The sequence below is a fragment of the Anser anser genome (genome assembly GCF_964211835.1).
Source record: "Anser anser genome assembly, chromosome: 1".
Classification (NCBI taxonomy): Eukaryota; Metazoa; Chordata; class Aves; order Anseriformes; family Anatidae; genus Anser; species Anser anser.
The window spans coordinates 81,567,692-81,591,290 of record NC_139720.1 but is presented as its reverse complement, the minus strand read 5'-3'; the positions used below and the strand labels follow the sequence as shown (position 1 = coordinate 81,591,290).

Genomic DNA, 23,599 nt, shown 5'->3' with positions numbered 1-23,599 from the left:
TTGCAAAAATAAAAAGTCCCTGGAAAAAAACAGAAGGGATGCAGTCTCTTCCTATAATGGAGATGGCTATTTTAAATTTCATTTGCGATGTTATCTCTGAACTGTATTTATATGTTATAATTGTTATCATTATTCTGTATAACTAAGTATATTTTGTATTTTATATTACATGCATTTTACATAACTATATTTTATATGCTGTACAGTATAACATGTTATATAATACTTATATTCATACTTCATAACAATTTATATATTTTTAAAAGTCATGTTAATAAATAAATGCAAACATCTAAATCCAAACAACTAAAGATATGTATCAACATACACCATGGCCAACAACAAAGGCAGAATAAATAGCTTCGAAGCAGGAAGGAATTCCTTCTAGGAGTTGTGCTGGGTGGGGAAAGGACTGTTTTCTATTAGGTCTAACAGCAGGATTTGTTATCATTTAAATACACGCTCTAATACACTTAGTGTTTTGTGCTACGTTTAGCAAGATTAAGTGATCATACAATGTTTCATCTCAAATCTTTATTGGAAATCAGATGACAAGCCTCATTTCTTGCCAAAACATTGTCCCATAGTTCATGCGTGATGTTAATTCCATCTGAATGAGTAAATCTGTTTACCCAGGCATAATAAGAAAAGTGCTATTTATCAATTAAAGGATTCTCTTAGGAACACCTTTTTTTTTTTTTTTTTTCTGGGCTTCTATCATTTTTCTAAACAGGTGCCAATTTTAGCAAAAACCTAGATTATGAAGTTCTAAGGCACTACTGAGATCTTTGATGTGGACAAAACTGGAAACATTGATATTTACACAGTCCAGGATTTAAAAATCAAAATATTTCATAGAAAGAACCAAGTTTTGTAAGTATTAATTACAAAGGATCTTTTGTTTCTTAAATTTCTAAATGGAGGCTAGCAGGTAGAAAGACTAGCAACATAAAAGGACTGAAAGCTTCAGAGTACAACTGGATGATGTATGTACTAAACCAGAAAATAATACAAGCCTCCCAATATGTGGATACATGCCAGCTCCTAAATTATATCAAGAGACATCGTAGGTGGGAATAGGACTCTATTTTTCAGATCATGCCTGTTGAAAAGAAATTCTACAACTATGACACCAGGAAATGTTTCATTACTTTTAGTGTCTCTTTAGGTAATGCATCTTGGGAACGAGTTTCTACCCAACAGACAAAATGCTACAGAACTGCCTTGGCTGTAACCATACTTGTAATGGTAAAGGAGGATCTTCAGATTCTAATCTGGATATAAGATTTTTTTCCAGACTATTATCCTGCTGTATATTATGATCTGTTTGCTTACTGATTTTTATGCCGATATATTGAAAGATTTACTCACACCATTAAGTTACACAAACACATGTGGGAGCCAGCAACATTGGGGTCTTTGGAAAAAAAGAGCATCCAAAACCAACATTAGCTAGGGTATTTTTGTCACCACTTTAAATGAGGACATTAGTTACAGATAAGCATTATTTAGATGTCTTTCATACAAGTGATATTAGATGAGCTAAGTAATTTTGTTCTGTGCAGAGAAGAGCAGGGCAAAAAAAAAAATACGCTATGCTCACTTAAAATATAATTCAGGTTAGTGTAATTCAACTTCAGGTGATGTCATTATGGGCTTAGACTCTGTCTACCACTTAGCAGATCTAAATACAAACCTCCCTTTTTCCCAAGGACAAGCCTAAGCCAACATGTTGGGTGCTGATATCCATGCCAGGGTGCTGTTATCAGTGCTTTAAACTTGGTTCACATTCCTGCTTTTAATGAAGGTAAAGTGCATTTAAATTTGAATATCAAATATTTGAGAAGGATTTCCTAATCCCTAGTACTTAGTTTATTCAGAGTGCATTTTCAGGATAGTCATCTGAAAAACAGATTTCAGCCACCACTGGAATATTCACTTACTATGCAAAGGAAAATGACAAGCGTTCAGAAATAACAAACAGCCTGATGATTCTAGTATCCTCTTTGGGAGAAAGAGGGATGCAGTATCAAATTCCCAACAGCAGAGAAAGTAATGTAATTTGGTTTCTCACACTCTTGGTGAGTATGCTAATTTCCAGACTACTGCATAAAAGGGAAATGACACAGCATGCTTGTGAACTTAGCCCACTCTTGTGCACCAGATGAAACACACAATGTGTCAGGTAGAATTCTGCTTGTAATGAAGAAACATTTTTCTCATTTAATCAAAACCCCAAACATTATTTACTACAGTTCAGAGCACACTTTTCCCTATTCATGTTGTTTCCCTAAAAATATAAATTATTCAGGTTTTGTTTTTACACCACATGAATTGGATGCTTGATCTCTGAGTCTGGCCTCAAACGCCAAACAAGACAGAACAAACCAAAGCTCCAAGTGATGAGGAAGGAACCCTTTAAAAGTAGCTACCTCAGAAACAGCTGGTATTCTGGCCTCACCTTGGCTGAGTTTCTCTCTGAAAAGCAGGCACAGCACTAGGAGACATCCTGTTATTTTCAGCCTTTCTTGCAGACTGAACAGACCTCCTGGTAACACTCATTTACCAGTCTATAAGCCTCTGGGTCCTTTAACAGGTTTCCTGCTAACAGCTTGGAGAACTCTTCAGAGATGGCTTATTTTTCAAGGTATTTTCCCGTAGCCTTTTCTATTATATTTTTTTAATTAAATAAATTATATTAATCAGAGCTATAAAGTGTTCTTTGAGGAGTTTTATGACCACTTCAATCATGAAATTATGTTCTTCATTTAACAGCAAGATTTCTCCCAATAGTGTTACATTTTCAGTATTATTCTTACTGTTACGTTATTTGTTAAACAATATTTTCAGCTTGTCCATTAAATTTCTCTCAATAAACTAGTGTCTAGTTTGAATAAGTTGTGCTGTCCTTTTCTGGAAAAAGCTTCTTTTCTTGAGGACCTACGATGGAGAAGTGCTTGGGTTAAACGTATAACTTTCCCTGCTTCAAACCATTTGTAACCCCAATCCATAGCCTGCAGAAGAACATGATGAAAAACTCATCTCTCATACAAGAAGCAGTTCCTCCAGAGCACCTTCCTACAGACAATTTCCCCTATGGTCTGTTTCAGAAGGTAAATCAAAATTGTTCTCTGTGTCCCTAAAAGTCACCTTGGGCAGACCTCAAGCTAAATATTATCATTCCCCTCCTTATAACCTGCTGCTCTCCTCCCCCCATGGGTCTTCTCCTCTTCTGCCCGTGCAACAACCTAGTGCGTTTTTGTCCTATGCATTTACCTGGCTGTGCCAGTACTCTGCTGAGATGTCTAGAACGTTCCCTTTGCCTATGCCTGCATCTTGATTTTTTCCTCATTTTAAGTTTGTGACAGTCACTTATTTTGTAAGTCACATACATTTGTTATGGAAAACAACAGTACTAAGTAATTTGCTTTTTTAAAACCTGAGTAGAAAGCCCAATGGGTCTCTCAAGGAAAAGGAAAGTTATAGCAAGTTATTTTTATTACAATTCTGTTTATTTGCAAAGAATTTTAGTTCCTAATCTCTGATGAATTTAAATAAGAGCAGCTAGCCCTTTCTTCAAAATCACTTATTCACTGACTCTGCCTCACACTTTTACCAGACCATGTTACAAAATAAAACATATTTCATATGAGGCTTCACCAAGTCCAGAAGATCAAGAGAGCTGCCTGATATGAATGCAATTTATCTGCCTAAAAAATGAAAGGATGGCATTTCCCTTTTTAAATGATGTTTAGTTTGTGGAACCTTAACAATCCAAGACCCATTCCTGCAGCACAGTTGCCTAAAGAGTTATTTCACATTAGATTTGCACATAAACATGTTAAGTAGCAGACATGAAAACAGAATATATTACCTTCAGCTGATTCCATTTTAAATTTTGAATCTACACAGAATTAAGAATGAATTTACAAGTCAAAATATCTATCCTAGAAAACAAAATAGTTTGAGTTCCTGAAGACAAAGCAACCACCAACTGTATGTTTTTTAAAAGGATTCTTTATTTTGTAAGACTTCTTTTGAAAGCACAATTTAATATGCAGAGAAAGCACAAAATAGAAAGGTTACAATCAAGCTAAAGTATTTAGAAACATCAGGAATAATATTTTTATTTACTTAGATAATTTCTAAAGTCTAAATTGGTACCAAACTTGCAATTTTAATTTCTCTAAATTTGCAATTGAATTTGCTTTCTCCCTAACCAAATCCTTACAATTCCTCAAATTTAAAAATAATTTTTTTCATTACTGGCTTTTTAACAGGAAGGTATCTTGCACAAAGCTGCCCAAGGGATGAGTCAGCAGAGAGTTACCTTATGCATAACAGATAACTGATTTTTCTTTCACTGAGACTGGAACAACACTCCAGTGGAGAAGCAAGCATGCTCCTGCATGCTTCTTGAAGCTTTCTGCCTCAGTCTGTCAAGTCTCAAGTGGCTACCTGATGAACCATTATACACAGGAAGACTGAAATGCAACAACCCTTTCAACCAACAAAAAGATCTCAATTTAGTTAACTTCAATTTACGTGTAAGTAGGGCCCATAATATAATATCAGACTGCATAGATTATGATGCATTTTTCTAAGGACCCTTATAAATATTGATTTTCCAATTTAAAACTTCATTTTAGAATTTCCCTAGAATACCATCTTCTAAGATATTTCTCCCAGCTCCCTCAGCCATCAAGCATTTAAATGAGAAGCGATTGTTCTTCCTGAAACAAGACAATGCAAAAGCCGTCAAAATCAGTTTTCATCTTCTGCACAATTTACTTTTTTCCCCCCTTGTAATGTGCAAACTATAGAAAAATAAACAAAGTACTCTTCAAGTTAGAATTGATTTCTTAAAACCAAGAAGTACACTGTAGATAACATTTCACCGGGCAGCAACAAGGCTATTCCTTTCTATTAGAAGTACAAAATTATGAGTATAAATATCCCTCCTAAGACCACATTTGCTGTTTGACTGCATCTGCAGAGCCTTTTGTTCGTACAAAGAAATCTGCTATGTCGCAGCAGAGTGATGAAAAGCATGGTATATTTGGCAATGAGGGTGCTGAACAATGACACCTTGCAAATTTAGCTGTGCTAACGAAAGACATTATCACCATCAGATGTCTTCTCCCCCCTCCCCTTTCTTTCTCTCCTCCCACCCTTCTGCAAGATGTTGAAGTCCCCAAAGAGTAACTCAGTGGCAGTGAGCACATTGCACACCTTGCCTACACTGGTACAAAACCTTGAGTCATGTCCAACTTCCTTCCACAAACAACTTCAAAGACAGTAATTTGCCCTGCAGCAGGAGAGGTGCAGGGCGCACGGCCTGTTCCACTGGCAGGGTTGGGACACTGAGCCATACCTCTCAGGGTATCTGGTGCAGCTGTCCCCAGGCCTTCATCCCATAGACCAGCTTTCCACTGAAAATTTGCAAGGACAAAGGAAGATCAGCTTTAAGATGTCTTCTACGTGCAGTCCATTTTCATGAAACAGAATGAATATTATTTTCTTTCCCCCATGAACATTCCTCAAATAAATATTTGATTTTGTAACAGGCCATACTGACAAGAACACACGATACAGGAATTTTAATACTAACGACTTCCTGGTATACATTAACACATACCAGAGTATTTCCTTACTCATAACCCTGATGAAATCAAAGCTAATCACATCTGAGTGTCATTTCTGTTATCAGCAAAAATGTTTCGTCTGTTATACTCTACTAGACTATATCATGACTTTTTGCACTTTATAAAAAGAAACATCTCTATAAATAGAATTAAAATGTCCTTGTAAGGTTTTAATGAAAACAGTACCAATGGTGAAAATTGCGTACTACCTAAATTACAGAGCTGTCACTTTTGCTATGCAGATTTTGCAAAATCTCAAGCAAGGTAAACTTCTACATGAAACAGAGTTTATTTTCTTCCAAAAATAAACTTCCATGAACACTTGCTTACCAAATATCTTGTCAGATTTATATGTAATATTAAAGAAACACTGTAGTATACGCTTGATCAGAGACTGTTAATCAACAAATGTATTAAAAAACATCAGAAGCGTGTTTTTCAATAACTCACCTAGAGGGACTGTTGTACCCCTAAAAAGGTATCAACAGAAGAGCAACAGCCAAGGCACTGAACTAGATGGCCCCTTAACAATTCACAAATGTAATGAAGACAAGGACTAACCAAAAGGGAATAAAATAAGCTTTTCATAAATATTTGTTTCTCGTATCTTAACAAACGTTCCCCCTTCTCTTCTGGGAAGAACCAGTTTTGTAAAACAGCTTTTCATAAGGCTTTGTATTAGTTGTTTGGATCCCTCAAGTAGCGAAGAGACTGCATCTGCTAGAGATTCCCCTGAAGTTCATTTTAAAATTGAAAATATGTTTACTATTGAATCGAAATAATGTCATGGGGCTTAGAGCAAAGATTTATCTATTATCTCCAATGGATGCAATCCTGAGTAGCACTTTATTTGTTTCACATCATTCACGTACCTTATGTCACTTACTGCCTGAGAGAGAAGCAGAACCTTATTTAAAAGATCTCAGTCTCTCATCCACAAACCATGCTTTCAAGAAACCACAGCCTAATAAGTACATATATACCTATATATCAGCTAAATATGCATTGTTCTTACCTAGCGAGTTTGAAACACTGCCAAATACTCTGCAAGATCAGGAACCAGGTCACTGAAATTCTCGTTTTTATGCCTTTTTTTTTTCAGGGGGAGATTTTTCCAGTCTTCATACATCAGAGATGGGACTGAAAAATGTGTCAACTAACTTAAAAAAAATCTATAACACAGCAAGAAGACCCTGATTTGCTAATAGACAGGGAGAGGAACACATTACTGTCTCTTTCCAGGCTGTGCTTCCTTGGCAGCTGAAGGCAGGCTAACAGCCGCTGCTGCAGTCCCGCCTTTCTATCACTTCCTGGCACTTGTCAGCTTCTGTGATGAGCTCTTTCAATTTGCTAAGCCAAACAGCTAACAAAAACATTAGCTGAGGTTAGATTTCTGGCGGTTTGGTGAACTGAAATGGTTTACTCTAGGTCAGAATATAGGACAGAGTGAAAGGAGCACAGGTTGCATTAAAAGTCAGCATTTGTTTTTGCTTCTGCCATTTGTGGGGTGATGGGTCAAGGTGTGAATTAGCACAGAGAGTTTGCAGGTGAAATGGGATGGGAGGAACCCATAGCACAGACAACGTGACATAATGACGAGAATTGCTGTTCCTCAGCTATGCTTTTGGTTTTGCTTTTTTGTTTGGTTGTAGGGTTTTCTTTTTTTTCTTAAATAAATAAAATAAAATAAAATAAAATAAATAAAATAAAATAAAATAAAATAAAATAAAATAAAATAAAATAAAATAAAATAAAATAAAATAAAATAAAATAAAATAAAATAAAATAAAATAAAAGGAAGAATGTTCAGGTGCAAAAACTTCAGCTGCTTTGACAATTCTAGATTTAACAAATTTAGCCTGACTAATTTCAGGCAGCACTTTTAGGGTTGACTTGGAGTTTAATAACCTGTTGGAACTGGGGTATTGCAAACACCTGTTGTGAGGGGCTGTACAAGAGCAGTTAATCTTACAGCAGGCCATGACTTCCTAATCTGATGCTCATGACACAGCTCAAGAGATATTCAGATATTGTGTAGGTAAGTGCAAGTAGTTGGTTAAAGAGGTTTTTGGTTGCTTAGTGCATCTTCTCCCCCCCTCCACCAAGTTCCTTTTACTGTAAATGCCCCTCGCTTTCAGTACTAGTTGAAGTTTTGTTAGGTGTGGAGAAAAAACAGATACAAAAAAATAAGATCAAGATCATCTCCCCACAGACTTTTGTGGACATTGCCCTCAATACAAGTCTCCCTATAGAGAGATGTTACAAATGAATTCATGTGTGTCACGTTCATTACATGCCCAAACACATCACACATTCCTCTACCTCCAATACCAAAAGGATTATTACTCTACATGGAAAATTATTTTTAAAAAAAGCGATCTGCTTCTGACTTCTTCCACAACTTCAGTCTACCAACACTCGGGGTTACGCCACAGCATCCCAAACGGCAACACCTAGCCACAGGATCAAAACTAAATATGTTTGGGTTGTGTCCATGTTTTGTATAGAGGCTCTTCAGCCCCATGCAGCACTACTCACATCCACTGAGCTAAGCTCCTGGACCCTCTCCTCCTCACGCTGTTCAGACACTATAGCAGCAGCCACACTGACCCCAGGAACAGCCCCAGACCATGCTAACAACCAAAAAGATTCTCAGGCAGTCTCTGGAGAAATAAAAGTAGGCCTGAACCAAAACTCAGACCATGCATCATCGCAACAATTTAACAACAGTTCAGCAAAATGAACAAGTCACATGCCAATGCTCATACTACACTTTAACCCAATTTAGTTTGCTAATGCAGACATAGCCTTAGTATCTACATCGTAACAAAGAAGTACAGATCAATTTTTACATTTTTTTTTTCTTTTAATCCTTTTAGCACCTCCTACTCTCCACCCCCTTGCCACCCTCTCAGGGGGGTGAAAACAATGGGTCAGCCTGGTGCTTTTATATGCAGCACAATGTAGACTTCTTATATTACACAGGAATGAAACACACTAATGTCTCACCAAAACAGTGAAAGGTTCTACAGCACCTGGCAATAATTTCAGGAACCAAGATCCACAGAGTGAATTTATTACCAACATTTAAGAGCATACCAACAGCAATGGCTACTTTCAAGTACATACTTTGAAGCAATACTCTTGAGCCTCACAAAGACTGTTGGCTTTGATTTCCTAATAGACATACCCATACATCCATGTGTATAATATTTGATCTACAGAAATTTTAGAGCCTACTTTGCTGAAAACAGAGATCAATATGAAGCTAGCACTTGAGAAGCTGGTCACAGAACAGATAACCTTAGAGAAGAAAAGAGCTCTTTGTAACAAAAGGGAATTAAAAGAAAAGAACAATATACTACATTCAGTAGAAAAGAAAACCACCAGTAGACTACATGGCTATGAAAAAACATTAGAAGTTTTTATCTTACGTATTTACTGTTCCATTATATTAAGATAATCATTCATGGTCTTTGGGAAACTTCCCATCCATATGCAACAAGTTTCAAGTTTGTCTTTTGATACCATCTGATCAACACACTCTAATAGAATTAATAGGTTGTTCAGAAAAATAGTTGAAAATGGCAAGAAAAAAACAGGGATAGGATTAAGACTGTCAATTTTAGTACTAGGTGTCCTATAAAGAGGTATTCTTTTTTTGCTGGACATGACTAGCATCAGCTCAGTGATAAAAATCAAACCGTTCACCTCCCCCTTTCACTGCTCAGCCCAACATCTTTTCCCTCATCAGGCTTATCCTTACCACCATCAATAATAATTTTCTGCACAGCAGAAGTATCACTAGGCTTGTAGTCACTGCCAGGCTCCTCTGGCAGAAAAATCGCTCTCTGACTCATTCTAACAGCTTCAGAGAGGTTGTGACAAGCATGGCAGTGATATGTTGACAAACCATTTTGAAACTTTAAGAGCTGGTTATAGACATACACTAAAAGAAAAAGTAATTTACTTGTTTTAAAAATACAGATTTTATTTTTTTTAAAGAAAGAAATATTATTCCCACTCAAGTCAGTAGACAGAGAAAAAAAGAAAAAAACACTCTTTCCACCTGTAAGAAAGAAAGGATGAAGAAACTACATGATGGAATAATTCAGTAGAATCTCATATAATAATGTGTCTTGAAGTAAATGTTTTTTCTCATTAATACTATTTTCATCGTAGGTAGGGAGGAAAGTGCAAAATGTAATTTTAATGAAAAACTATTTGTTTGAGCATTCCAGGCTGAGTAGAGAATGGTTTTCTAACTCTGTAATGAAAAATATTCCATTGACTAGGATTTCAGCTACCACGTATCAGGATGCTGGCTGGGTACAGAAGCCAACACAGGTTCACGGCAAGGAACTGAATAGGCTACAACAGGCTTGGTGGTATACATCATACAGAGGAGATAAAATAAAGATGATTTATATCCCCAGCGTTCAGATGAGCGCCACCAGTAAGTTTCAGTTTGGGAGTATACATACACCACTGTATATCCATCCTTATGCCCCTTAGGCTAAAACTGAAAAAGCTGCTTCATTTCTTCCAAAAGGAAAAATAAATAAATAAATAAATAAAAAAGTACAAAGATACGCTAAGACACAAGATCTATTTCCGTCCTGCATGTTGCACATTTCTGAAGAACAACTGCAAGCCCATATGATCACAGCCCTTCGCTAACAATGCCTTATGGCAGCAGATAGGACTTTGTAGAGTACAGAAGACTGTAACAAGGCTTTGGAGAATGCTCGCTGGGATAATTATGGGCTCAGACAACAAAGGAACTGTATAAAAGCTGTAGCAAGAGTCAAATATGAAGGGTTCAGGTGAGGTTTTACTACTGCCAGAATTCATCAAAAAAGACAAACACAAGAGGAAAGTCTCTACATATTCGTATAGATATTTAAAGTAGTGGATTCACTTCTATCTCACAGATTTTTTCTTGCAAAAATATTAAGGGAAACAAAACCACCCACAAGTGTCTAAACATACCCAATCTATACAAGAACTTCCTTCCCTTTTGTTTGAAGAATGCAGCACTAAAGATGGCCTGAAGATATTTTTTTAAATGATGAAATATTCTCAAATTGTATTTTATTTTAATGATACAAATATTTCCAAGCTACAGAATTTTTATATAATTTTTCCTTCTCTCATTCTCACTATATAAATTTTTAGCATCCTCATGGAAATGGTATAGACCATCCAGAAACTCATTATACCACAATTAAAAACAGTTTTATTATCTATTTCTTGCCATATGCTCAAGTAATTATAATCAGTGTTAAAATCTTGTAATTATAGTTTGCACAAAATTAACTGTATGACAGACTTTTTTATGCCTCATATTTTAGTAATACTAGTTATTAATTATTTGCATTTCTGCAATGCCTATAGGCTATTTCGGTAGGAAAATACATATAGTAAAAAGATCATGATGGACATCTTTTAAAAAGTGTGTTGTATTTTTTTAAAATTAATTCAGTCTAATCTAAGATCAGAGAAACCAAGCTGTGAGATTACTGACATCACTAGTAAAGGGCAAAGTTAAACCAAGTTCACTTGTAGATCTTTTTTCCGTATTTCCATGCTTTGACAAATTTAATTCAGATTATTCTTAATTCTGATTGTATTATATCATACCTTGAAAGAATTAGACCATTAAGGTTATTTTCTTGAACTTCTACCTGTTGTCCTTGTCCTTAGATCTGTTGGCACCTATTCCAGAATAAATAAAATGCTTCCCCTCCTGCATTTCCTTGTATTTTTATTTTTAAATCCATACTTTTTTTTTTTTTGTAAGAGATGCAATTGTAAATTGCATCAACACCCCCTTCCCAGTATGCACCACTTAATACCCAAATTATATTCTTGAGAAACTAAGGGTATTTATATTAGAGATATATATATATATATAGTGCTGCACTGTGCCATATCAACAAAATAAAATGGCATTAACATAGTTGTAAAACATTTTTTTTTTATTTTACCTCTGAACAAACAGAATTGGCATGGATTCCATAGGAGAAGCAAGAATTCACTTACCTTTCTGAACTCAAATTACACAGTTCATTGTTACAAAGGCTTTAACAAAGACAAAGCACAAGTGACCAGCATGAAGTAGGTCCTTGTTTCCTTTACATCAGCGCCTGTGCAGAGAAATCCTTAGAACATTCACATTTAGGTTTCAGTATTGTTGTTTCACGAAAATGTTGTAGCTGTCATTGTGTAGGACATGTTTTTAACAGCAACACAGGCAGCATTAAGAAATTAGATCCCTCGGGTTTCTGTTTTTTTTTTTTGTTTATTTATTTATTTTCTTAAAAATAAAAAAAACAACTGAAATTGCTCAAACTACTTTTGTCTTCTTTGTTTTAAATAACAATTGAACAGGAAAACTACCTACAGAAATTGTGCTGGTATGATTTTTTTAAACTATTTAATAAAAATCATCTAAACGCAAATGCATAAAAAGGCAGTAGCAAAAATTGAATACCATAAATTCCTCAGACTCTTGAAGAAGAAAGCTCTCTACACTTTCAAGAATGAAATAGCATTTTTATTTTTAGGAAACCTTCCCATACATTGTCTGCACATTGACCCTTTGGTTCTTGCACATTTTCCTGTTAATTTTCATTAGGAATGTTTCCAGCTGATATAACTCTGGCATACACTTAAAGTTTCAATTATATACACATAAAGTCCATCACCACATAATGGAATAACATTTAAAAAATAGAACAACCTGCAAGTATTCCCTTCTGAAATGAGAAAATTAGCTAAAGCATAATGAATTCACTGAATCTTTGGTACCTCTGAAGTAGCTCTATTACCAACACCTGTTCTCAATGACATAAAAGAAGTTTTAGTGATTATCTGATTGTGTAATCAGATTGAACTCTGAACTGATAGGACTTCTCAGAAACAATGTTCTTTTTCAGGCTTCATAAAAAGATCTCCCAAAGACAGCGTAAAAACCGCAGACCATCAGCTAAAATATAAATTCCAAGTCAAACGTTCCCCAAATCTTTATCATAACAATCTATTATCTATCCCTATGCACACACACTGAAGAGACACCAGAAACTTCAGACTACCACTTAGTTCACTGTTTATGAGATACAGAATACATTAGCCTGATCTTATGGTTACCTTGTAATGAACTTCTCCATTTTTATTCTGAAATTAATAATTATTTCACTATTCCATATATTTAAGCTCAAAATTTTCAGAGAGTCTCTCAATTTTTTATTTGCTATACTTCCATTTTTCCTTTGGAATACACTTTAGAAGCAGAACAAATGCTCAACACTGCAAAATGGGACTAGAGAGACACTTCTAAATAAAGCGACATGTAATACTATAATAAATAGCAAATAGGAAGAGCATCCCAGTCAGGAACACAATTGCGTTAGGGATATATTAAGAAACACCACTGCATCATTACATGTTATTACTCTGAGATGGCCCCCTGTCATTATGGTTGGGTCCACTGCACTCTTGCGCTAGAGCAGGGTTTACTATGGCATTCACTTCCCACATACAATTTCTCTCAAGAATTTCACCTTCTAGGTTTTGTTATTTAATTCCCAGAGTCACAGAGACAGCTCTGAAAATTTCTAGCAGACATTTAGCACTGCATCTCCTAGCATTGAGCTGAATTAAAAACAGTGAGCTGCCTACATCCCCAATCAGATTCCACTGTTTTAGAGGTTGACATTTCTCCTGAATAAGTCTGTAAGCTGGATGACAGACATTTGGGAGTTTTCCGTCTTCTTGCCTATGTAGAACTTACCCTCTGGATACTTGCTGCCCTCCCCCTTCAGTGAGCTCTACCTCACGATGTCAGGCTGAGGAGCAGCCAAAGCTGGAGTCTGAACTGCACCCCAGAAAGAAGAAAGGCAGAAAACAGCTGCTACGTCCAGGTCCTGCTGCTGCAGAGCACGCTGGCTTCAGCTGCAGAATGGCCTTGTTGTACACACAGGGCTTTCACCATGCAGAATAAATAAATACTATGGTCCCTCTTAAACAGTTTCCACCATGCTCTAGCACATACCTATACCTTTTACAGCCAGAAGTTAATTATACTCTCACCTACTAGGCATTACTGAAACTGAAGTGAACGCTGGAGAAATTAACAGGTTGATCCTTCATGATGCTATCAAAGCAAGCAAGTTATGCTGCAGGTAGTGACATGCTGGCTAAGACACTGTGTTAGGGCTGCAGGCAGATGACTGGGCTGCTATTGAGACCTTGCCCTGGGGCCAGGCTAACAGGGTGTGAGAAATTGCTGGATGTGGCATGAGAAAATTCAAGGAGGTGACAGCTCATAATGTGAGAAGCTGACAAAAGTTACAGACAGCAACGTGAGGAGCTGGCCTTCGCGGGTGGTTAGAGGGTTGCAACAAGAAAAACAACCAAAGTGCACAGACAGTTGAAGAGGGGGCATTGGAGAGCTTTAGGGGCTGACCGAGCATCTTGTCCTCATCTTTCTGATGGCAGAACCAACATCTTCCCAATCATTTTCTAATACATTGCAGTATCCTATCCACATAAGATTTAATCATCTGCTAAATGCTTTTTTTTTTTCTTTAGGAGGGAAAGTGAGGTTACTACAGTTAGTTTACAAATTACTACTCTGACATTAAAAAAAAAAAAAAACAAACAACAATTAGATTTTCCATAGTAGGCTGATTTAACATTCAGAATATTTTTCTTGCTTCAGTTTATGACAGAAATGCACTCTACAGTCTTGTCATTCAATGCAAAACAGATTAATTTACTGATTTAGTTTCATTATCATTCATGGGGTTATACAACAATAAGAATACGACATGAATTATACACTAGCTAATCAAATACCTGATCAATTAAACTGTGATTTAAATTAGGATTTGCGAATTTTTGGAAATATACTCCCTCTAAGAATACATACTTCTAATACCTTTTTTTAGACTACCTCTAAATAAGTTATTGCTATATTTAACAGGTAACGTGTATGACATGGATCCTACCGTTGGCAATTTTTTTTCCCTGTTAAGCATCCATAGATATGAAAAATCTTCTGATTCACTGTAAAAGATGCAAGGAATTACTGTGTTGTTTTCTGTTGCAGACACTCTCAGAATGACCCTTTCATTCTAGAGTTAACCTATCTGAATTACACACCCATTAAATTAAATGAATTGTCAAAGCAGAATCTGACAATCCTGTACAAAAAGCTATTCATCAGAAGATTTGTAATGTAACTGTTAAGAGAACAATGAGAACTTAAAGTAGCAATATTAAGGTCTGTAAAAGCAGTGCCAATTAGTGCTGTAATTTTTCTAATGTCATACTGTTGTTGCAGCTCCTAATAGTGCTCTTCATTTAGCACATTTAGGTAGGACATGGGCTTAAGCTGAAAGCTTTATGGCAAAAATCATGAACTTTGAAATAATTCGAAGTATCTTTTATTCTGTTTGTATTTTTAAAGATTAATTACTCCTATAACTTGCAAATTCAAATATAGTATCTTAAGCATACAGGCAGAAACCTTTCACAGCTGAAGTATCCTTCAATACCCAGCTACTATATAGCCGATTCCCATGAACATAGCTCTTTAGAAATTCTCGAAGCTTCTTCCTTCTCCGCTCCCAAACTGCTTCAAGTACTGCAAAGACTGTCTCCTACTGCCAAAGTGAATTCTGCTTGTAGAAATAACCTAATACAGGATTAGAAAAACATTAGGAATTAGGGCAGTTTTTTTTTTCCTGATACAAAAAACACATTCTACTTTTTGGTTTCTTTGAAACCTGGAAGCTACAAGCAGCTAGAAAAATGAACTCTTATCTATATTGTTGCTCTCAGCTTCTTTGCATTTCAGACATCTGAAATATCATATTTCTTATTCCCTATTTTGTTGCCAGCCTGAAATGAAGTCCTTGGTCCTCCAGCTGTACAGCCTGTTGGTATTCAGCACCTGTACCTTTATGAGTCAGTCACTGTGGTGCTTCCAAGGTCATGGACAAGGTGACATTTTCTTGTCACACATACATGTGCAGTACCTCTGAACATCTATGATCTCAACTGTAGTACTGCTTTTGCATCCCTTTGTCCTTCAGGAGATTCTAACCAACTGATGCCAAAAACTAAAATATGATTTTACCTAATAAAAGCTAAGGCCACATGACTAAATGTAAAATCTTATTCCTATTGAAAACACTCCTACATTACCATGGAGTTCTTCAAAGAGTTACTTAGGAGGAACTAAAGAACATGAGAGCAACTCTCGTTAGTCCTGACTATGGTTTGCATGTACCTGCACATGGAAATGATAGTCCTCATCAGCATTACTAACGAATTGCTCCCTTTGGGCTGAAGAAGCAAGATAACCTCAAATTTCCTAAAGGAAAGTCAGGACAACAGCCCTCTCTCAGTTCACATCAAGGATGATATACTGTGTGCCTGGTACACAAGCAATGATGCACAGAGAGGGAGGATGGGGAAATATTCCTTAAGGTTTAATCAGGTCACCTTTTTCTTCCTGATGTTAGTTCATTAATTTCTGCATCTCTTCAAATCTGTCACTACAGAATTTTCTTCTCAACTGTTGATTTGTTTAATGAACACAGATATGTATAAACCATTTTTGTTTAGCTAAATTTGTCTGGAATATTCATGGTTTAATATAAATCTCAGGTGACTTAATGGTTGGTTGCTAGATCACACATTAAGATGTCCTATAATCGCTAAGCATATGTAAAATAAAGTCATCCAGCTAAACTCTAGCCTCTACATAGTAAAGCTGCTTTGGTAAGCTCAAGTTCAAACCAAACAAAAATAAAATGTCAGTCCACTAAATAAACAATGAAAAAAAAAAAAGGCTTAATCAAATTCCTGATCGTTTCATCGATGTTTTTCAGATTTTTCATTCTGAGAAAGAAAATATTTAATTTCATGTAAAAGCAAAAGAAAATACAAAGTATATCTTGTTTCATATAGAACTCATGAAACCTCTCCCCAAAAACGACACAAGATGTTGTTGATTTCACAACAGATTTCAACCCATGTTAATAGGATGATTTAGTAAATATATTAACAGAGTAGGCTTTTAAACATCAGTTAGAAGCAAATATCCTTCTTTTTCTATTCTTCATTCTGCAGGAAATCTGCATCCCTATATTATTTTCAGTTTCTGTATTTTTTCCCATGAAAATAACATTTGATTTCTTTTAATTCTTGGTTTGTTTAGTGAAAAAGAGAAACAGGAATTACTTTTGATTTCAATAAATCAGTAAAAAAACTTGCTAGCTTTCTGCATAATTTAATATAGAATATTTATAGCTTCAAATGAATTAATCACACAAGCAAATTACAGACATCATTAGTCAATTATGCATACCACCACAGGGCGTGCAAATGCAAGACTCCAATCATACAAGATGTCTTCAAGTGTTACTGAAAAGAACATTATAAACCATGGGTTAGAGTCATACTTGCCATGAATATATGTAATTCCTCTAAGTTTATAGGATTGTTTCTCGGTAGAATGAAATCAGAATTTATCCACTTACCTCTAAGCTCTTTAATGATTCCATTCCTTACAGATCTGATCTGTTTGCAGAATGTAAGCACAATTAGCTCCTCAGCTACAGATTGTTTGGGGGTTTTGGGCAATAGAAGCCTTATCTGTACATTTGTTTAAATAATTATTCCTTCAAATGCTGAATATTTCAATGCAATAGCAATTCTTTAGAGAAAAGCATGTGTGGGGTGTGCGTCTCAAAGCAGATTCTCTAAGTTACCCATTAGAACTAAGAACTCATGTTTAGATGTGTATAATTAAAATTTTTATTTAAAGAAAAGAATTAGAGCTTTGTTGCTACATTAAAATTGAAAGGTTTTTATGCACACAAGACACTTATCCTTTCTGTAGCATAGCTACACTAACTAGAAGTACTGTATATGCATATATACAATTGGTCACTTGGGGTCAGTGATTCATTTTTATCAACACCAGGAGGCAGGAGAAGGACTTTGGGGCATGCTGACACAATCCAGAGAGCTGCAGAGCAGAGATCTCATCCATTTCTGAGGACGGTACAGATACATGGGATGACAGCAGCATAGGACAGCAATTCTGCATTGGGTCTCAAAAATGAGGCTGCTTGCCTCTGGCACAGCCTTACACTGATACAGACATACTCCTCCTGAAGCTAGTGGTGCTTTTTCTGCAGTCAAATTGTTTTTCTGCATCCTTTTAACAGCACCTGCAGTTAGGTGTCCTACCACAGCAACTGTGCAGAGAGCAACATGTACACAACGCCCCTACGTGAATGTAGTACAGAATGCATGCTCTACTAAACTTGTCAACAGCAAGGGTATAGAGGGCTTTATGAAGCACATTATACACAAATATCAACTAACTAACAAGCAAGAAAATACAATCCACCTCTGTGAAAGAAAACCACCAGACAAAAGCTGCACTTGGCTGCAAAGCAGCACAACAATTAGATGATGGCAGAAAGTGACAGATGAGTAGAAACTAAATGAGACTACAGAATTTAGATTAATTTCTTTATACTCCTTTCCCCTCCTTTTTGGCCTTAATGTCATCATCTTCATCCTCACAATCATGTAATGAAGTCTTTCTCCAAGTGATCAAAACACTGTCTCCATGGGAAAGATGCTGGATCTAAACATTAATAAACTCCCATCACGAAGCTGAAATAATCAGGTTGGTACTGGTTCAGAAAGGCTAAGCATTAGGTAAACAAGACAATACTCATTCTTCATATATTTTTCATTTAGCTGTTTTCATCAATACTTGCATAATGGCTTTTATTATGAATCTGTTTAGCAACATACTAATGTCTTATCTCTCCTGTAGAGAGCAAGAGCTCTATCGTTGCAAAAGCTCTCATCACATAACCTCCCTTCATTATTCCTCAAAAGCTCTGCTGTCCCGAGTGAAGTCAAACAAATCTGTTAAATGATGTTAAGGTCAAAACACCTTGAGGCCACTTCTAAGTAAGTCCTCTAGACTCCATTTCTCTTATGATCTCTTCAATAACTAAAGCTGTGCACCATTATCCTCTTGAAAAACACAACTAGAGTCGGAGAGCTGTGTTCCAGATGTGACCTCTTTGTGCAGGAGCATGTAGCGGTACAGCCCAATTCACATTCCTTACATTTCCCTACACCATTTCAAGAAGTGTGACTGCAAGTAACCACAGCCCATCATTATCTTATCTGAACTCAGGCTCAGAGCTTCTCACTCATCTTTTATTCTGAAATCAGTCTTCCCACATTATTTTCAAAGATTATCCATCCAGCCATATTTCTTATTCAAGCGGTAGTTTCAGGACCATGCTTCACAAGCTTTAACAAACAACTTCTAATTTTCAATAACAATCTTATGCTGGCTCTGATGAGTTCTTCAGTTTTCTTCCTGGTTCACGCAAGGAACTGGTTTGCCCACATGTCCCCTCTAAAGGACAGACTTGAAGGTTGTCAAAATAAACAACTAAAGCCTTGGTTGAAGGCAGTTAGTAACAGTTGGGAAGGATCACACTGCAAATAATTTTTGACTAGTCAATGCCTTGCCACCATACTCTGCATCAACTCTACTGAAAACTGAACTTTCTCTACATATTTCATATGCCATATAAAGACTTTGACAGTGTCCAAAACATCACAGCAGGCACCACATGAACTCACGGAAAGATAATCTTTGCTGCTGGGAGCTCATGATCTAAATTGATTCATTACTTCTGAAACCAGAGGAAAAATTCCTGTTGGTAGTAGCTTACTGGGTCCATCTGAAGCATTCCAAGTGATTCTGCTAAAAAAAAAAAAAACAGGAAAAAAAAAAAAAGAAAAAGTCTTGTTCAGAGAATCAGGGAATATTCCTACTCCCGGTCACAACCATGCTTTTTTGCACAAAGATGTGTAAGTAGTCTCAACCTGTAGCAAGGCAATCAGAACTGAAGGACTGCTCAGAGGTGGAACAGATAACTGCCTTTCTACACATCACTTATTAGCAAATTAGGGGCGGGGAGAAGGATAAGGGAGAGGGTCTCTGAATTTTTTTCAGATGCCTGGCATTGCAAGAAAGTAAGAAATGGAAACAAAACCTCTGTGGCACCTCCAGAAACTTGCAACCAGAGATGTGTTTTCCATCTACATTGATGTAATTCTCTCTTAACCTTTTATGTTGTTCCCATTACTCAAAATTGGATGAGTTGTAACATTGATGTGTTTTGTGGCTACTGTGTTATGTTGAAGCCAAAGCACAGAAGAAGCCAATGAGATTAAATTCAGATCTGCATTTAATCAAATTCACCACAGTTTACATATTTTTTATTTTTTTTTACCAACTTGCTGTGTTTTCTCCTGCTTTCTTCAGATAAATTTCATTCTTAAATTTCCTTTTTCCTATTATTTATAATGTCAGCTATATTTTTCCAGTCATATTGCTAAATTTACAAAGAGAAAATAGTGAAGTGAGAAGCTGTCTGACCAGTTCAGCTTTTGTATGAAGTATAATCATCAAAATTGCTTAAATTGTGTGCTTTTGCTCTAGTACCTATGAAAGCAACTATGCATTACAAGGGAGTTCTCATTTCCTTTGATCACTCCTCCTTGTGAATTGAGTCTTTTAGGCATGTCAGAGTAACCAGACAGAATTTACTTTTATTCACATACTTTCCACCACAATGTAGCACGCACACTCCACTGTATTTGAAAGCAATACTACGAAAGCAAAGTTTCAAAGTATTTCCTCTCATTTCATGCATGAGTCAATAAATCACTTAACATTAAAAATTAGTCAGCCTGTGTTGCAAAGTAAGAGAAGCTAAACAGCTCTGCAACAATAAGTGTTAAAAATGAACTTGTTAAAGTTCACAGGAACAAAAAATTAAAGATTGATAGCAGTACTAGTTCTGAGACCCTGCACATATCTACCAGCTTAGAGCACAGCTTAAAACAGTCTGTGTAAATTAAATTAGCATAAGAGCTGTGACTTAATTATTTCATGAGGTGTTTTCACATTCATTATTCAAACTGAGGTAAATATACTAAAAAGACATGAAGAAACAAAGAGGGCATATATCTTAGGTTTGCATTATATGCTATTATTGCTATAGGCTGTTTCATATGAGTTTTGTGTCTTAACATGGTTTGGACATGTTAAAAAGCACAAAGTTAAGAAATAGCTTGATATGACATTCATTTGGAGTGGTGGAATTTACCTTGATGCAGATGGAAAGTCACTTAGTCTATTAAAAAACAATTAACATGGACAGATTAGCAAAGATGCTCAACCAGCTCATCCTCACTCCGTATCTCAATGATTAAATAGATTTTACCCAGCTGACTTTGTTTAAAGCAAAAATGTTGACAGAAGGAAATAAAAGTAATAAATCTATTAGTTGGGGAAGGGAAATGAGGAAAAACGACTATAGACAAACTCATTTGTGAAAGGTTCCACCAGACTGCAGCCAGCCTTCATTTTCGCAATTGCAAAAGACTGTATTTGTAAACCTAAGCACTTCTTGATTTTGACCACATAATTCAATCTGCCTGTTTTCTAGGGCCCTGTGCTGAAAGCTGAGATGTATGGAAATTCTGAGTTCATCTTTAACAGCGAAGACCTTGAAATGCTCGCTTAAATATCATAAGAGTTAATTTTTTGAAACCAGTGTTTAACTTTAGAAAGTGACCAGGAGATGGCAGCAGTACCCACCAAATTTATTTACGTGGCTGAAATTACAGCATATTAAATTCAAAACAAATATGGAACATACATGAATTAGAAATATGAAATCGTAAATCCTACAGACTCTCTTAAAACATGATACTTCATCAGGGACTGTATTATATGCATATTTCTATTTTACTTGCTTTGTGATCATTTGCTTCTGGGTCACCTTCAGAAATGAATTAAAAATTGATATATTTTCATATGCCATGCCATATTCTTCTTAAGCCAGAAATCAATGATTTATTTCCTTATTTACAGGTTCAGTAATAATACAGTGCAGAACAGAGTGATCTGTGTGTAGTGGTGGATAAAACTTTAAAAATGTGATTTACAGCTGTAAGGGAATGACCACAAGTCAAGGATATGGATAGGGTATGAATCCCAGGTATGAGGGTGTTACTAGTCCAAAGGAACAAGGACAGGAAAGAAGGGGGGAGGGCGGAGTGTTCACTATTGGAAATTAGGATGAAAGATCTAGGGTGAGAAGAGGGAAGACAAAAAGAGAACAAAGAAGGCACTCTGTAAGCTCTCTAAAAGATAAAAGGTCACATAAATCCCAAAAAGCTGCTTCAAGTCATGACCAGCATGCAAACGTGTGAACAAGAAATAAAATTAAGAAATTTAAGAAAAATTAAGAAAATTAATTAAGAGAATTAAGAAAATTAAGAAAAATTTAAGAAAAAAGTAAAATGGATTTTAAGGTGAAGTTCATTAGTGAGTATTGCTGGAGGAGAAAATGTTATTGGAATTGAGAGGACACTCAAAGCTGTTCTACATGTGAAAAAGTTATAATTTCATCTACTTTCAGAAGCTTCTTCATTATACCACTGCAAGCCTGTCAGCTATTATAATCACTAACGCAAGAATTCTCTGACAGTAACAACGTTCCTGTTAATAAATTTGATTCAGTTCCAACCAACATTTTATACTCTAAGTGAAATAAATATTATCCTCATTTAACAGTCAAAGAAACTCCATCTCAGAGTTGCTCATTATTTCAGGGCAGGTCTGGAAACAGTATGAATCCCTAAGTCGCTCCTACATGTTTTCTACCAAAACATACTGATATCTAGTGGAAAGGGCATGAAACCCCATTGTAATGATGCAACTTTTCCTGACGTCCATTCAGAGAAGACAGATAGATCCCTGGACTTGAAGATACCCCTGAGACTTCTAGACCTAACAGAAGCTGTACAGTGTAAAAATAAATACTGATGTTTCAACCATTTTCTGGAGGAAAATTAAATACATTTTGAATTTATATTCTCCACAATAGACAAAGCACACCTTGTAGGGTTAGTCATCACCACAGTGAGGCAAGGCAAACTCCTCAGTTTTGTTGAAATTGAACCGTGACACATCCTGCAGTGGGGACCAGGACAATCCAACTGGTGGAAGAACTCACAGGGAAGTACCACAGAGCTGGGCTCAATGCTCGTGTCAGTAAGTGGAGATGAAGTCGAACAGGAGATACAGCTGGCACCAGTCTCTGGCCCAGGCCAGGCTTTTTCCCAGATAGACACTTTTTTCCCCTATCCTCAGCAGTCTGCTGACATAGGTGGCTGCCAAGTGCACCTACATGTAGGTGGAACACTGCCTACCACAATAGACCAATACCTAGAGCATAGCCACATAAATCCAAGGAGTCACACTGAGGCATATTAATAAGGGCTGGAAAATTCTGCTTCTCAGGCAGTGTAAGTACTGACTAGCAGTATCTTAGGTATCATCATCCAACAGTGGCTTAGAAGCATGCCGTGAGTGCAGAGCTTTTACTGGCCTCTGTCCAGCTTGAGGAGGCTGTCCACCCTGGCCATATTGAATGGGAGCACTTACAGAGCTCCTACACACATAAGTGGAGGGACAAACAATATTCAGCTGCACCTAGTCATTCTGCAAATATTGGCCAGCAGTTCCACATGATCTTATTTTCTACATACGTAGATTAGCAGAGCACTTCAGTTACACCAGAAATACAGGAGCTTCTTCACAGTACGAACAAAATGCTGGGAATATATAATGCACCTGTTTACTTGTGCTGCAAAGCATTTTTGGAGGAACAGAAGTATAACTGATCAAGGGACTTTTTCTTCTTCTAATCCTAGACAGAAAACACTGGCTCCTTTCTAAGGCTGGCTGTTAGGAAGTTAGGTTTTCTGTGGAACAAAAAGCTGTCCAGCCAGAAAAATGTAACTTTCAACCACGA

At 36.4% G+C, this 23,599-nt stretch overlaps 1 protein-coding gene across 31 annotated transcripts in view; it reads right to left on the bottom strand.

Moving 5' to 3' along the window:
- LOC310892792 (uncharacterized protein) overlaps positions 1-23,599 on the bottom strand; it is a 332,085-nt gene that overhangs the window by 215,522 nt on the left and 92,964 nt on the right. For 4 of the 31 annotated variants that reach the window (XR_014578414.1, XR_014578431.1, XR_014578447.1 and 1 more), the window contains 3 exons: positions 19,347-19,470; positions 5,375-5,432; positions 4,000-4,733 (listed from right to left, as the gene is read on the bottom strand). The exons of 2 other annotated variants lie outside the window; for them this stretch is intronic. Coding sequence is in view for 4 of the 29 variants with exons in the window: in XM_083821026.1 (XP_083677152.1) it covers positions 15,314-15,348; positions 17,201-17,240; positions 19,439-19,470 (107 nt within the window). In the remaining 25 variants the exon portion in view is untranslated. Of the gene's footprint in view, positions 1-3,999; positions 4,734-5,374; positions 5,433-6,660; positions 6,786-6,874; positions 8,119-8,183; positions 9,501-11,904; positions 15,349-17,028; positions 17,085-17,200; positions 19,471-19,592; positions 19,636-23,599 lie in introns of those variants that run through there. 25 more of the 31 variants (XR_014578415.1, XR_014578448.1, XR_014578417.1 and 22 more) reach the window with 19 other exon arrangements.